The sequence below is a fragment of the Brachionichthys hirsutus genome, chromosome 3 (assembly GCF_040956055.1).
Source record: "Brachionichthys hirsutus isolate HB-005 chromosome 3, CSIRO-AGI_Bhir_v1, whole genome shotgun sequence".
Taxonomy (NCBI): Eukaryota; Metazoa; Chordata; class Actinopteri; order Lophiiformes; family Brachionichthyidae; genus Brachionichthys; species Brachionichthys hirsutus.
Window position 1 is genome coordinate 5,026,090 of NC_090899.1, and position 14,118 is coordinate 5,040,207.

At 41.8% G+C, this 14,118-nt stretch overlaps 2 protein-coding genes across 2 annotated transcripts; both read left to right on the plus strand.

Moving 5' to 3' along the window:
* Positions 1 to 101: 101 nt before the first annotated feature.
* u2af2a (U2 small nuclear RNA auxiliary factor 2a) lies at positions 102 to 6,969 on the plus strand. The gene is made up of 12 exons (XM_068755327.1): positions 102 to 641; positions 1,411 to 1,552; positions 2,086 to 2,121; positions 2,400 to 2,503; positions 2,978 to 3,129; positions 3,250 to 3,366; positions 3,672 to 3,828; positions 3,940 to 4,019; positions 4,202 to 4,324; positions 4,494 to 4,580; positions 4,693 to 4,941; positions 5,031 to 6,969. The coding sequence occupies exons 1-12, from the start codon at positions 593 to 595 to the stop codon at positions 5,163 to 5,165; spliced, it is 1,431 nt and encodes a 476-aa protein (XP_068611428.1). The 5' UTR covers positions 102 to 592; the 3' UTR covers positions 5,166 to 6,969.
* A 2,465-nt stretch (positions 6,970 to 9,434) lies between these two features.
* On the plus strand, positions 9,435 to 12,891 carry LOC137917367 (zinc finger protein 420-like). Its single transcript, XM_068760140.1, has 3 exons — positions 9,435 to 9,606; positions 9,937 to 10,704; positions 10,789 to 12,891. The coding sequence occupies exons 1-3, from the start codon at positions 9,435 to 9,437 to the stop codon at positions 12,447 to 12,449; spliced, it is 2,601 nt and encodes an 866-aa protein (XP_068616241.1). The 3' UTR covers positions 12,450 to 12,891.
* Positions 12,892 to 14,118: the final 1,227 nt, after the last annotated feature.

Genomic DNA, 14,118 nt, shown 5'->3' on the forward strand with positions numbered 1-14,118 from the left:
TACCTAATTACTTTTCTGTGAACCTGAAACAGAGCGAAGGCTGCTTTTTTACTCACCGGAAACGTGTCACGTATCAACCTCCGGTGTCACGGGGACCCGGGAGACGGAGCGCAAAGGCGGCCATACCGAAGTCTTTATCCTATTTCTTTGTCTTAAGACGTTTGAAAGAGTATTTATTGACCTATAATTTCGTTATAAGATTTGCAGCTAAGATTTGTCGTTTGTTCTTTCGCTTTGGTGGAAGCTCGCTCGCTGGCTTCCTCCGCCCTGGTGTCTGGAGCAGTAGGCCCATTCTTCTGGACCTTGCTACAAGCTAGTTAGCTAAAATTAGCAAGCTAGCCCATGCGAACACGTTTCCTTTCTCAATGATTTTGTATGCTAACTTGTAAATTAATATTACACGGTCAATCTATGTGAATGCTAACTCTTCTTTGTAGCTTCATCGTTGCGAAGACTGCTAGTTGAAGCCAACCAGGCTGAGCTACTACGAGGAGGCTTTTCTTTTATTAGTGTTCTCACTTTTTCGCTAGCTTACGCTAGCTAACAATTGTGCGACGCAGTCACTGAAAGCCTAATAGGCTTCTACGCAGCGATGTCCGACTTCGACGAATTCGAAAGACAGCTCTCTGAAAACAAACAAGGTAAATGATTCATCGCACATCGATTGTTAATGAAATGTGTATATTTGGATGGAATTGTCCTCGTTCTGTCTAATCCTGGATGTGTCTATTTGCTGGAGCATTGTACGCTATATTGCTAGCGCGCAGCCTTGTGCAATTTGAGATGCGATAGGATTGCAAGATACTGACTCAAACTGAATATACTGGAAATATTTATTTATTAGGATTATGTGGCGTTAGACAGTGACTGGTTCAATTGAATGAAGGCGACCATTACTTTTTCCTTCGCGGTAGGGCCAGTCGTCGTCGTAGTAGTGCTTCAAATGACCGAATTCACGATGTAGCTTAGCATCCGTTCTTTCCAGCTTCAGCATTCATTCCCACTATTTAAATTATATATATATATATATATACTTATGCTACATTAAGCTTTTCTAAATCTAGTAAAAAAAAAAAGTTGTTTATGCATATTAAACGATTTAAATTCTCATCCAAAAGTTCATGTGTGTATATATATATGTTTTGTTTGTTTATTGCAATGATGAATTACTATTCAATAATTGTTAAAATAATGTAACAATTCCAACATTAACGCTTTGCAATCATTTCCCAAGTTTAGACAGTGTTGCTTACTTCATGTCTGTCCGTCTGTGGTAATGTATCTTAATTGAATCTTTGAGGCATCAACTAAGCCTCTATTTCCTGTTGACTTTATCAATATTTGTGAATTGCCAGGTTTGTGCTATTCCACTGGTTTGTCATTTACATTGATTTTGTATGATTTCTGCAGCTGAAAGAGATAAAGAGAATCGCCACCACCGCCGATCCTCTTCCCGCAGCCGTAGCAGAGACCGAAAAAGGAGGAGCAGAGACAGGGAGAGACGCAGCAGGGACCGCCGTGGAGACAGTAAAGATCGCCGACACAGACGAAGGTGAGTGCTGATTGTTGCCTGCGCCTGTACCAATGAGCCTCTAACGCGACTGCACATTAGCATATATCCCCCATTGGTAAATCTGGTAATACAGTAGATGGCATTCACTGTTTTTATCAGCATATATATTGTAAATACAATTCAATGATACAGACATGTTGGCTGTGGGTCACATACAAAGATGAATATGAACAGTCACATTCAGATAACCTTCCCACGTTATAGATTTAATCCAAACTGGTAAAGATCGCATCTGTGGGGGATTTTTTTCGGATTTTGCTTTTGGTCTTTGAATTTGAAACAGATTGGAGACTATCGACCCCCTCCCTCAGAATATTTGACCTTTTTATGTAGTTTGAACGATATCCCTTCTGCTTTATTGTAATTACATTATTAGTTTTTTTAATAGCACGTCAACTGTGAGGCTCAATGAATGTACTGGTTTGACATTAAAACTTTAAAGAAAATTTCACTTGGACATGCTGTCATGGTTGATTTGAGAGAAATGTGAAACCCTTCCAATGTCATTTCAGCTCACCAGCCACCTACCCCCAGGACAATACTGGAAGGTAATACAGCTAACTAGCACAACGCCAGTGTGCTCATTATTGCAAAAGCTACAATTTAATGATCTTTGGTTCTATTTGTGGTTCTATGGTGTTTTCTCTCCGTTATATTTCCTTTGTTTCCACCGTTTTCGTTGATGCAATCATTCAGAGGTTGTTAGAATTTGTTGTGCATTTTTGAAGGCGCTACTCGTAATTGTAACTCCTAATTTACCGTTTTGTTAGTGAGATCTGTTTCATGCTGGCTTATTGCACTTTCACTTCTTCTCTTCCTCCAACAGCCGTTCTCCACACCGTGAGAAGAAGAAGAAGGTGAAAAAGTATTGGGATGTTCCCCCACCTGGTTTTGAACACATCAGTCCGATGCAGTACAAAGCCATGCAAGGTCAGAATAACCCATCCTTCTCATGAGTGCTGTACACAGGGAGCAGCCTCATTTCCTTTTTAATTCATATTATTTGCAATATTTATGAATATTATTTAAAAATCTAATTATACTACATTATAATATTTTATACATTGTGTTAGTACTATAATGACATCACTCATGCTTTTTCTTATCTTGTCTTATTCTTGTTATATAGTTAGTAAGTCCAATATTTTGTCTGAGCTAGCTCAATATTAACATATTTCATGTTTAGAACTCCTAAATCTGCTTTTTTTAAGGCAATTATGAGCTTGAACCGCAGTACATGTAAACATTTTTTAATTAATGTTCATGAAAGGTGGATAATCAGGTAGTTGCCTGATTTAGGGTCATCTCTGCTACAGTATTCTCAACAAGGTATGGCTAAAAGCAAATAAACTGCAAAAAGCACCATTCATTGTTGGATGTTTCCTGTTTGACTTTGATCCTCAGCTGCGGGCCAGATCCCAGCTACAGCCCTCTTGCCCACCATGACTCCGGATGGGCTGGCTGTTACTCCCACCCCTGTACCTGTAGTGGGCAGCCAGATGACCCGGCAGGCCCGTCGGCTCTATGTGGGCAACATCCCATTTGGTATCACAGAGGTGAGAAAAGGGGCAGCATTTTGCTTCTAAAGTGTATAAACCTGCTTAATGTGTGTGTTGCTTTTAATGCGTAGGTTAATGAAGTAGTGGGTTCCTTAATTCTCTCCCTCTCTGCTGTAGGAGTCCATGATGGACTTCTTCAATGCCCAGATGCGTTTGGGTGGTCTGACTCAGGCCCCTGGAAACCCTGTCCTTGCAGTACAGATCAATCAGGATAAGAACTTTGCCTTCTTGGAGGTAACCTCTTTGTGCCCTACCAAAGGAGCCGTATTGTATTAGTGCATTTCATTTTAATTGTCATACATGCTTTGTTAGGGGCCCTAAAGGTCTGTCTCATAATTGCTACTTCATAACGCTAATCTAGACACTAGATCTGATGTGAATGTTATGTCTATTTGCTATGTTAATGTTTATGCTCTATTCACAGCGTATCAAAAGGACTGCTTCAAATTGCGGTGGCAATTTGTGTTGTTGGATGCACATTTTCTGTTGTTGTTTTTTTCCCTCCAAGTTTTAGCAATTTTAATTTTGTGTCTGTGTAGTTCCGTTCAGTTGATGAAACTACACAGGCTATGGCCTTTGATGGCATCATCTTTCAAGGCCAGAGCCTTAAGATTCGCCGTCCTCACGATTACCAACCACTGCCTGGCATGAGCGAGAACCCCAGTGTCTATGTGCCTGGTACACAGCCCATTAATGGTTTTTAACTCTAAGTACTTGTGGCATAATTCACTTAAATTATTTACAGGAGCTTGCTCCTTTTGGGTTGTTGGTTTTGTTCTTTTACTGTTATCTTGTTGTGCTCTGTAGGAGTTGTGTCCACAGTGGTGCCTGACTCTGCTCACAAGCTCTTCATCGGCGGATTGCCCAACTACCTGAATGACGACCAGGTCAGTAATTTTATACCAACCAGCTTTGCCGGCTACAGTGTATGACGTTTCTTTTCCAAAATGTCAAGGTGATGATATCCTTCTAGCAGTGATAAAGCCTGTCACCACAATGGAGCCCTTTAACTTTGTTTTTTTTGTCTCAATATTTCTAGTTCTCAAAAAGACTTTATTTCCTGTCACAGGTGAAGGAGCTGCTGACGTCATTCGGCCCGCTGAAGGCATTCAACCTGGTGAAGGACAGCGCCACAGGGCTATCTAAAGGATATGCCTTTTGTGAATATGTTGACGTCAACCTCAATGACCAGGTAATCAAATCAGAAAAGTGTGCTTACAAGTCTTCCAGAACGTTTCTTAATCACTTTATTTAAAATCAATATCAATGTCCTTTGCGCCGTCCTCCTCAAGCTACTTTTTTATGGTTTCATAATAGTACGGGTTAAAAATAAATAACTTTGTACCTTCATATCTCAACAGGCTATTGCTGGGCTGAATGGCATGCAGCTGGGAGACAAGAAACTCTTGGTGCAGAGGGCCAGTGTCGGGTCCAAGAATGCCACTCTGGTGAGTCTCAAAGTGTTGAACAGGCCCCTGCTGGGCGGCGGGATTTAGCATGTTCTTAATAGAGTGGACGATGTAGCCCCGGATTGACCCTTTTTTGTGTCTGTTTTTGTAGACCAGTATAAACCAGACCCCAGTGACGCTGCAGGTGCCAGGTCTAAACAGCTCGGTGACTCAGATGGGTGGCCTGCCCACTGAGATCCTTTGTCTGATGAACATGGTGGCCCCAGAGGAGCTGCTTGATGATGAAGAATACGAGGAGATTGTTGAGGATGTCAGGGATGAGTGCAGCAAGTACGGCCAAGTTAAGAGCATCGAGATTCCTCGACCAGTGGATGGCCTGGAGGTGCCTGGTACCGGCAAGGTAGGACCGTCACACGAAAATATAGATGTGTTGTCATGTAACAATCATGTATTTGGTTGCATTGATCCCCCCTCCCCACTCTCCTGCAGATCTTTGTGGAGTTCATGTCAGTCTTTGACTCCCAGAAGGCCATGCAGGGACTGACAGGAAGGAAGTTTGCTAATAGGGTGGTGGTGACCAAATACTGCGACCCAGACGCTTATCACCGCCGAGATTTCTGGTAGAGAAGACGTGGCGAAGACGGGATGTTAAGGAGGGGGGGGGGGGGGGGGGGACATGTGCTGCCCATTTTCTTTTCAGACCACCGACTGAATTGGAGTATTTCAGATAGATTTGGGAGGCTAATTCTTTCGGAAAAAAATTTGTGGCTATATCCAATTTAGCATTTAAGATCCATGTGAAATGTCCATGAATTGAAAGAGAATGGGGAGGGGCATAGCTGGGTCAGATAGGAGTCAAAGATTTTCAGAAATGTGTGTAATATTAGGTCCAGGGTGGGGTGAACAATTTTTTTATACTTTGTGAGACAGGGGTGACATTTCGAGAGGGAGGGGTGCCACACTCAAAGGTTTGTATTTAAATGGAGCTAGCCTGTTTTAAGTACAGTAGGTAGTGTTCAGATCGAGAAAACGGGGGGATGGATGTAGAGGAAGACGAGGGCATTTCAGTTTGTCCATCTAACGTAGAAACAGTAAATGTAACGCCCACTTCAGTTTTTGCCACGTTAGAAAGGCAAGTCCTTTCTGTTTGGATTCAGTCATGTCTTTGTGTTGCTTCACTTTCATCAATCTCCTACCCCCCCCCCCCCCCCCCCCCCCAGGATGGGTGTCAGAGGATCTGTTGTCCAATTGGACTCTTTGAGTGTTATCTGTAATTGTTCCAACGCTGTGTAGCTTCACTGATTTCAGCTGTAATATCACCTTGTTTTCACGCCACAAAAATAATCCGAAGTGCAGTAAACGGTGTTTAATTTTCTTTCTTCTTAGTTTTCTGTACCCCGTTCCCACATCCGTAGTCTGTACAGAGCTTCTAACAGGTGACGGTGGTTTGTTATCAGAATAGTACTCAGTAGAGAGCAGGTCCCGCCAAGGCCGTACAATCTGTAGCTCCTGCTGTACGGCGTCAATGAAAATCAGCCCCTCCCAATACATATGCAGATCTGAGTTTAACATGAAGATCTGCCCTCCAGAGACAACTAAAGGAACGATCAGAGCAGATTGGTACACGGTAGTGGATTTATCTCTGCCCGATGACAGCCTGTCGTGGAGCTTGGAACAGAAATTTAATGTTGTCTTGATGCTCACGGAGGTAACTAGCTTGCTTGATCATGGCATTCCTAGTTTTCATTTGCATTATTTCTCACCAGATTTGGATTATGGGATGTGTTGAGACGTTTCTGTGCAACATCTCCTCTTTGACAGACCAAATGAACACTGATACCAGTAAGAGAAACCATTACCACACAACTTCTCTGCTCTTTCTTCCTTCCTGCATCATTCATGGAAAAGTGATGAGCAGCTCGCTGGCAAAACCAAACACCTAAGATGCTTTTTGAAATAGTTTTGGTTGTGCAAACTTGCTTTCATCAAACTAATGTTCAATAAAATCATTTAACTTTTTCGTGTCCAGCTGTAGCGGCGCCGTTATTCTGTTTGGCTGTCGGATGATTTTTAACTAAATCCAAAAGGTAGACGTGGGAAACTGTCCTCGCACGCCAGGACAAACGTTTTCTCTTCCGCCCCGGATTCTCTGAGGAGCACGTTGTCACACTGTACGGGCTTGAGACTGCTTTCATTTGATACCTTGGGTTGCTCAATGTGGAGCTGGAAAAATGTAACACCATAAGATGTTGCTCCTTACTTTCTGAAACATGCTGTCACTGTCTCTCTCTCCCCCCCCCCCTTCTGGAAATGTGATTTCTTAAACAATTTAAAACCTAAAACCCACATCTGGCTTCTAAAAAGCAGATACAGTCTTTCATTTGTCCAATTTGTTTTCAAATGTTGATTAAAAACCGAATTTACATGACTTTTGTCTTTGTTCTGTCTCTTATGTACGCTCACGCTGTTCGCTCACCCAGCTGTTTAATCCAATCCTCAGTGTGGTTCAGCGCTGATGAATACTACACACTGAGTCCTCTTAGGGGGCATTCAACAGGGAGACCCTAGAGTAGCCCGCAAGTCAAAAAGTTTGCCCATACCTGTCCTAGAGTCTAGAGCAGGGGTGGGTAATTATATTTTCCATGGGGGTCACATGAGAAACGGAAAATATTCTGGAGGGCCGGGCCAAAAAGTTGAACTCAATTCTGCATAATTGTATTTCTTTGTTAGAAAAAGCAGTAACTATTATTGTATGTTATAATTAAGCAATGAAAACAATTGAGGTTGCCTTACAAAAGATGACATTTGTTCAATGACATTTCTCAAAATGGTAAAATCCATGTACCGGTAAACGTTTTACCATTTGTGACTCATATTAGTGAACATTTTGAGTTTAATATACTGTTGTAAAGTTGTGTGAAGGTTCTTAGCATCCTAAAGACGTCACAATATTGTCTCTGTGCTCATTTAAGAAAGATGCATCATGTTGAACTCACTGAATGCAGTTTTAGTCCATGCATGAGTTACAATTAGAACATTTGTTTATATTTTACAGTCAGAGTCAACCAAAGGGCCGTACAATACCCAAGTCTGCTCCAAAGGTAGCAAATGATCCATTTACGACATTCCCAGTGTCTGCTTTGTGCTGCCCATCTGCATCGCTGCACCAATGAGCAGCAGCCAGAATCAGGACCACTGATGCGATACTGGTTCCCTGCAGGACTCGGATAAAGGATCAGTTCTCCTGGGGCTGTATAAACCATATCCATCAGTGCACACGTGCAGAACTGACCTGCGCCCCCCACACACTGAGACTCTCAGGCTGCAGAACGTGAGGCCCAGTACGGATGATTGACAGGCCGAATGCCGCAGTGGGAGACTGTAAATGCATCATCTCCCTCTGGTGGTGGATGTAAAGCTCTAACGATGGCCATTGTCATTCCGGGCAGTGCCTCCATGTTGATCCTCATTCAGAGAGAATACTGCAGTATCGGGGGAGAGAAACACGAGAGCAGGACAGATGCAGGACTGGTCCTAACCCAGCTAACCCTGCAGACAGAGATAAAACATCACAGAGCAAAAAGCAATATGAGATCATTTCCTCTTACACTTACTTCTAATTTGGCTTTTATCAAACATCACACAAACAAAAGTAAATAGCTGGGATTTATTTTCTGCTGCGCACTCCAGTGCAATAATTTCCATTCATGGCACAGAAGCTACGGGAACATGCAGCAGTGCCCATGAGGTGTTTGGCTCATTAACAGTGTTGGGAAAGTTACTCAAGATCAGTAATATATTACTTATTACTAGTTACAACAAGCTCAAAGTGCTGGTGCATTTCAATGCAAACAATATGCACATTAGTGTAATAGGAATAACAAGAAAAACATTTATTTTAACTGTCACAAGTTGTGCAGAAGGTGCACCAGAACATTCTGAATGTTGCCAATACTACAAACAATTACTGCAATTTAAATACATCTCCAATATTCATGTAAATATTAATTGACATTTTGTATTCTAAAATTGAATGTGAAATGTCTAAATTATAAAAGCAAATTCTGATATAGAATAAATATATGTTTAATTATAAATTAGACCCATATTCTGTGGATAAAGTGCACTAATTGTGTTTTTTAGATTTTATTTCTCACTAGTTTAATCTTTGTCTTTGCATGCAGCCCTGGTGAAAGTCTAACTCTCCTCGCCATAGAACAAACATTTGGTAACACTTAAACTCAGCGAGTAGTTTATGCCTTTTGTGCACGGACGATGTCCTGGAGTATCTGTGTTGTTAGTCGTTTAGTTAAATAAGAACTCCATTACCCAGCATGCCACAGGAGTGGAGTATGCGCAGAACTAACCTGTACGTGATGGAACAGGATTGCTATGACTGTAGCGCGGCACAGATAATATGCAAGCTCCGAATAAAGTATATTACGGACCAGTTAACGCGCCTTGTCTGCATCGTATAAGCAAGACAACACAGTATCTGTTTGCTATTTTAACAAAAGACTGGCACAGCTATTTCATATAAGTGCCCAAGAACTGCGTTAACTTGTGGAAAAACGGTATAATATGTCTCGTTTAAATTTCAGGAAATTGAGTTTCTTGAGTTTTTCAGCCCCTGCTGGAATAAATGGAAGTTGATTATTCCTTTCTATTGATTTGAAGCACTCGAATTTTGATTCCCTTCCGTCAGTCGTCGTAGTTTTACCCTCAGCGACAGCGGAACAAAAAAGCTTAGATGATTTTCGAGTCGGAGGATATTGTGGGGGACAACAACCGGAAGTCAACAAATGTTTTTGTAGCGTTAGCTTTCTGCGCACATGAGATCAGTGAAAGTCGGTATTTTGTTTGTTTCTCAAGTATTTCGTTCAGTTAACAGAAATGTCTTCATTTGAGTTTTTGGGAAATGTAGTTAAAAATCGACTAACAGCTCCTGAAGAGGATATTTTCGGAAAGTTTGATAAAACTCCCGCCGAGGACGAAGAAGAGATAAATCGTCAGCAAGGACTGCTGGGTCGCAGCCTGAGGCCCGAATTGAAGTTACACAGGATAGGTAAACAAAAAGTCATTAAATATTAATAAAACGGAAGATTTGGCGGTCAATTTATCCATATTTTATCAAACGATAACTCTTTTCCTCGTGTATATGTATATATATATATATTGTTGAAGGACTTTTAATGGAAACAAGACAGCAAGGGCTTTTTTGAAATGCTCATCTTAGACAAGATGTTTTACTGTACTTGTACTGTAATACATGCTACTGTTTGACTGTACTTGTACTGCTCTAACATTCTATCTAATAAATATATGCATCATCATTATCATCTACGTCTGTGTCATCACAATGGCGTCACCCTCCTCTTGTTCTCTGTCCCTCCAGATCGCCCACAGCGTCATGTCTGTGAGGAGGAGGAGGAGGAGGAGGAGGAGGAGGAGGTCCCTGCTGACCAGCAGCTCTGGAACCAGGAGGTGAAGTCCAGCATGAAGCAAGAGGACCCAGAGCTTCCTCACCTGAAAGAGGAACCGGAGGAACTCCTCACCAGTCAGGAGGGAGAGCAGCTTGTGCTGAAGGAGGAGACTCATGTCGTCATGTTGACTCCGACTCATGAGGAAAATGACCAGAGGGAAGCTCAGACTCTGTACATGAAAGATGAAGATGGTGCAGCAGAGACCGAGTCTGATGTCAACATGCCGATTATAATCTCTGTGGTTGGAGCAGCAGACGTTGACCTGCTGATCTCTAACAGCTCTCACGTATCTGTCAGCCATGATGAGGGAGGTGGAACAAGCAGAAGAGATGCTGAGATTGAGCCTCAGTTTCAATCCCAGAGAAGAAATAACACAAGTAAGAAGCCATATGTTTGTACATTATGTAACAAGGGTTACACAAAACACGCAGGCTTAAAAGTCCACATGAGAATCCACACTGATGAGAAGCCCTATGAATGTGAAACATGTGGGAAACAATTCCTCCAAAAGAATGTTTTGAATGTCCACATGAGAATCCACACTGATGAGAAGCCCCATGAATGTGAAACATGTGGGAAACATTTCAGACAGAAAAGTACCTTTATTAGGCACATGAGAATCCACACTGGTGAGAAGCCCATTGACTGTAAAACATGTGGGAAACATTTCAGACAGAAAAGTACCTTTATGAAGCACATGAGAATCCACACTGATGAGAAGACCTTTGACTGTAAAACATGTGGGAAACATTTCAGAACGAAAGGTAACTTTATTAGGCACATGAGAATCCACACTGGTGAGAAGCCCTTTGACTGTAAAACATGTGGGAAACATTTCAGAACGAAAGGTAACTTTATTAGGCACATGAGAATACACACTGGTGAGAAGCCCTTTGACTGTAAAACATGTGGGAAACATTTCAGACAGAAAAGTACCTTTATTAATCACATGAGAATGCACACTGGTGAGAAGCCCTATGAATGTGAAACATGTGGGAAACAATTCCTCCAAAAGAATTATTTGAATGTCCACATGAGAATCCACACTGGTGAGAAGCCCTTTGGCTGTAAAACATGTGGGAAACATTTCAGAGAGAAAAGTACCTTTATTGAGCACATGAGAATCCACACTGGTGAGAAGCCCTTTGGCTGTAAAACATGTGGGAAACATTTCAGACAGAAAAGTACCTTTATGAAGCACATGAGAATCCACACTGGTGAGAAGCCCTTTGGCTGTAAAACATGTGGGAAACATTTCAGAGAGAAAAGTAGCTTTATTAATCACATGAGAATGCACACTGGTGAGAAGCCCTATGAATGTGAAACATGTGGGAAACAATTCCTCCAAAAGAATTATTTGAATGTCCACATGAGAATCCACACTGGTGAGAAGCCCTTTGGCTGTAAAACATGTGGGAAACATTTCAGAGAGAAAAGTACCTTTATTGAGCACATGAGAATCCACACTGGTGAGAAGCCCTTTGGCTGTAAAACATGTGGGAAACATTTCAGAGAGAAAAGTACCTTTATGAAGCACATGAGAATCCACACTGGTGAGAAGCCCTTTGGCTGTAAAACATGTGGGAAACATTTCAGAGAGAAAAGTACCTTTATGAAGCACATGAGAATCCACACTGGTGAGAAGCCCTTTGGCTGTAAAACATGTGGGAAACATTTCAGAGAGAAAAGTACCTTTATGAAGCACATGAGAATCCACACTGGTGAGAAGCCCTTTGACTGTAAAACATGTGGGAAACATTTCAGAGAGAAAAGTACCTTTATTAATCACATGAGAATGCACACTGGTGAGAAGCCCTATGAATGTGAAACATGTGGGAAACAATTCCTCCAAAAGAATAATTTGAATGTCCACATGAGAATCCACACTGGTGAGAAGCCCTTTGGCTGTAAAACATGTGGGAAACATTTCAGACGGAAAAGTATCTTTATTAATCACATGAGAATCCACACTGATGAGAAGCCCTTTGACTGTAAAACATGTGGGAAACATTTCAGAGAAAAAAGTACCTTTATGAAGCACATGAGAATCCACACTGGTGAGAAGCCCTTTGACTGTAAAACATGTGGGAAACATTTCAGAGAGAAAAGTACCTTTCTTAATCACATGAGAATCCACACTGGTGAGAAGCCCTTTGACTGTAAAACATGTGGGAAACATTTCAGACAGAAAAGTACCTTTATGAAGCACGTGAGAATCCACACTGATGAGAAGGCCTTTGGCTGTAAAACATGTGGGAAACATTTCAGACAGAAAATTGCCTTTATGAAGCACATGAGAATCCACACTGATGAGAAGCCCTTTGGCTGTAAAACATGTGGGAAACATTTCAGAGAGAAAAGTACCTTTATGAAGCACATGAGAATCCACACTGATGAGATCCCTTTGAATGTGGCAAAGATTTGAAAGAAAACAGCAAAATGAAAGTCCACATGAGAATCCACAATGATGGTTAAGCCTTATGATTGTCAGACATTTGGTGAACAATTCACACAAAATTCTGATTTGAAAAGGCACATGACAATAAAAACGGGAAAAGACTGACAGTTTAAATGTGTGAAGAACCTTTCGGTTACGCCAATGTTTTGAAACACCACATGAAATGTGTCCACCCTGGGGGGAAGGCCTCCCTTTGGCATATCTATGAAAAAATATATTTAGTATCTGAATTGTCAATTTTTTGAGATTTTTGTAAGATGGAGCACAACGAGTCGGTCTCTTTCATAAGGATTGCTGAGAATTGAACTTTGTCTTCAGGAACCTGTTATGTAGAAATATTTGTTCTTAAGTGTTGATTGTGTTGAATATTTTATTCATGACTATCATTCTGTGTGAATATATTAATAAAAATCACTTTGTTTTCTGACTGCAGAGGCATTATTGAAAGTAGTCAGCAACCAGAAATGGAAGTTGTTGCAAAGGACATTCTTTTAAAGGTCCCACATGATGAAAAACTCACTTTTCCCATGTTTCTACACTATTATGGTGATTTTGGGTCCTTATCAACCCGAAAACAGCTCAAAAAAAGTTAAAGTTAGACAATAGAAATGATAAAACCAGGGTTAGGACTCCTGGAGACCAGAGCCATCCCGTGATGCGGTTTCAGTCTCACCGTGGATCTGAAGGCACAGGTTGAGGCGCGATTTATGAATGTCTCAACATCTGAGAATTTAATTAAGACATACAAGTTTCAGCCAAGAGACAAAATGATGCTGCGTTCGTGTCTCAATTAGAACGTAGGAAAATACCAAACTCTGTACAGAGAAAAGTACTTCAATCATTTTCGCTCAGTAAAGTTATTTACTGATCAATGTGCCACTTCTCATTAATCGACATGAGCATGATTGGCTATTGTTATGGCCGTCAGCTCATTCCTATGTTGTTTTCAGAGTTGATCACGTGACTGCACGTTCTTCAGTTTCTGTTGCCAAATTGGGATTAAGAAATTTCATTTCATGAATGAATTCGGGCATCAGTCGGCAAGTATTTATAAAGTAAAAGGCTTTGTACCCCCCCCCCCCCATCTCTCTCCCTGGCCCCTGGGTTGGCCTCTCTCTCTCTCTCTCTCTCTCTCTGCCACGTATGTAACCCAAACTGTAGAGGAGCCAAGCAGGGCTGGGCCATGAAAAAGCTTTCCATAAGACCAGCCGAGCCTCTAAAGTCGGCCTGGACCTCGTTCAGGGACGAATTAAATGGGGGGGGGGGACACTTCCTTTCTCACGTTCCTCTCTACAGCTCTGCGTTTTGACTCAGTGCGCTCCACACCAGACATCATCGCCCCTTCAACCTTTTCATCAGTCTTTCATCTACTTTTTCTTTCCCTATGCACCCCCCCCCCCCCCTATCAGATTCCCACTATCACCGTGTGTTGCTGTAAAACGTTATCTCCCCCCCCCCCCCCCCCCCATGCTTTAATGTCATTAACAGGTGGCCGTCGAAAATAGACACAGACATGTGCGCACAGACGAGGTTTTTTTCAATCAGCTCTTCCGTCGTCGGAGCAGAGCGCCCCCCCCCGGCTGATTCGTGACGTCATACATGCGTGTATTTTAGTTGATCCTGAACAGGAGTTACA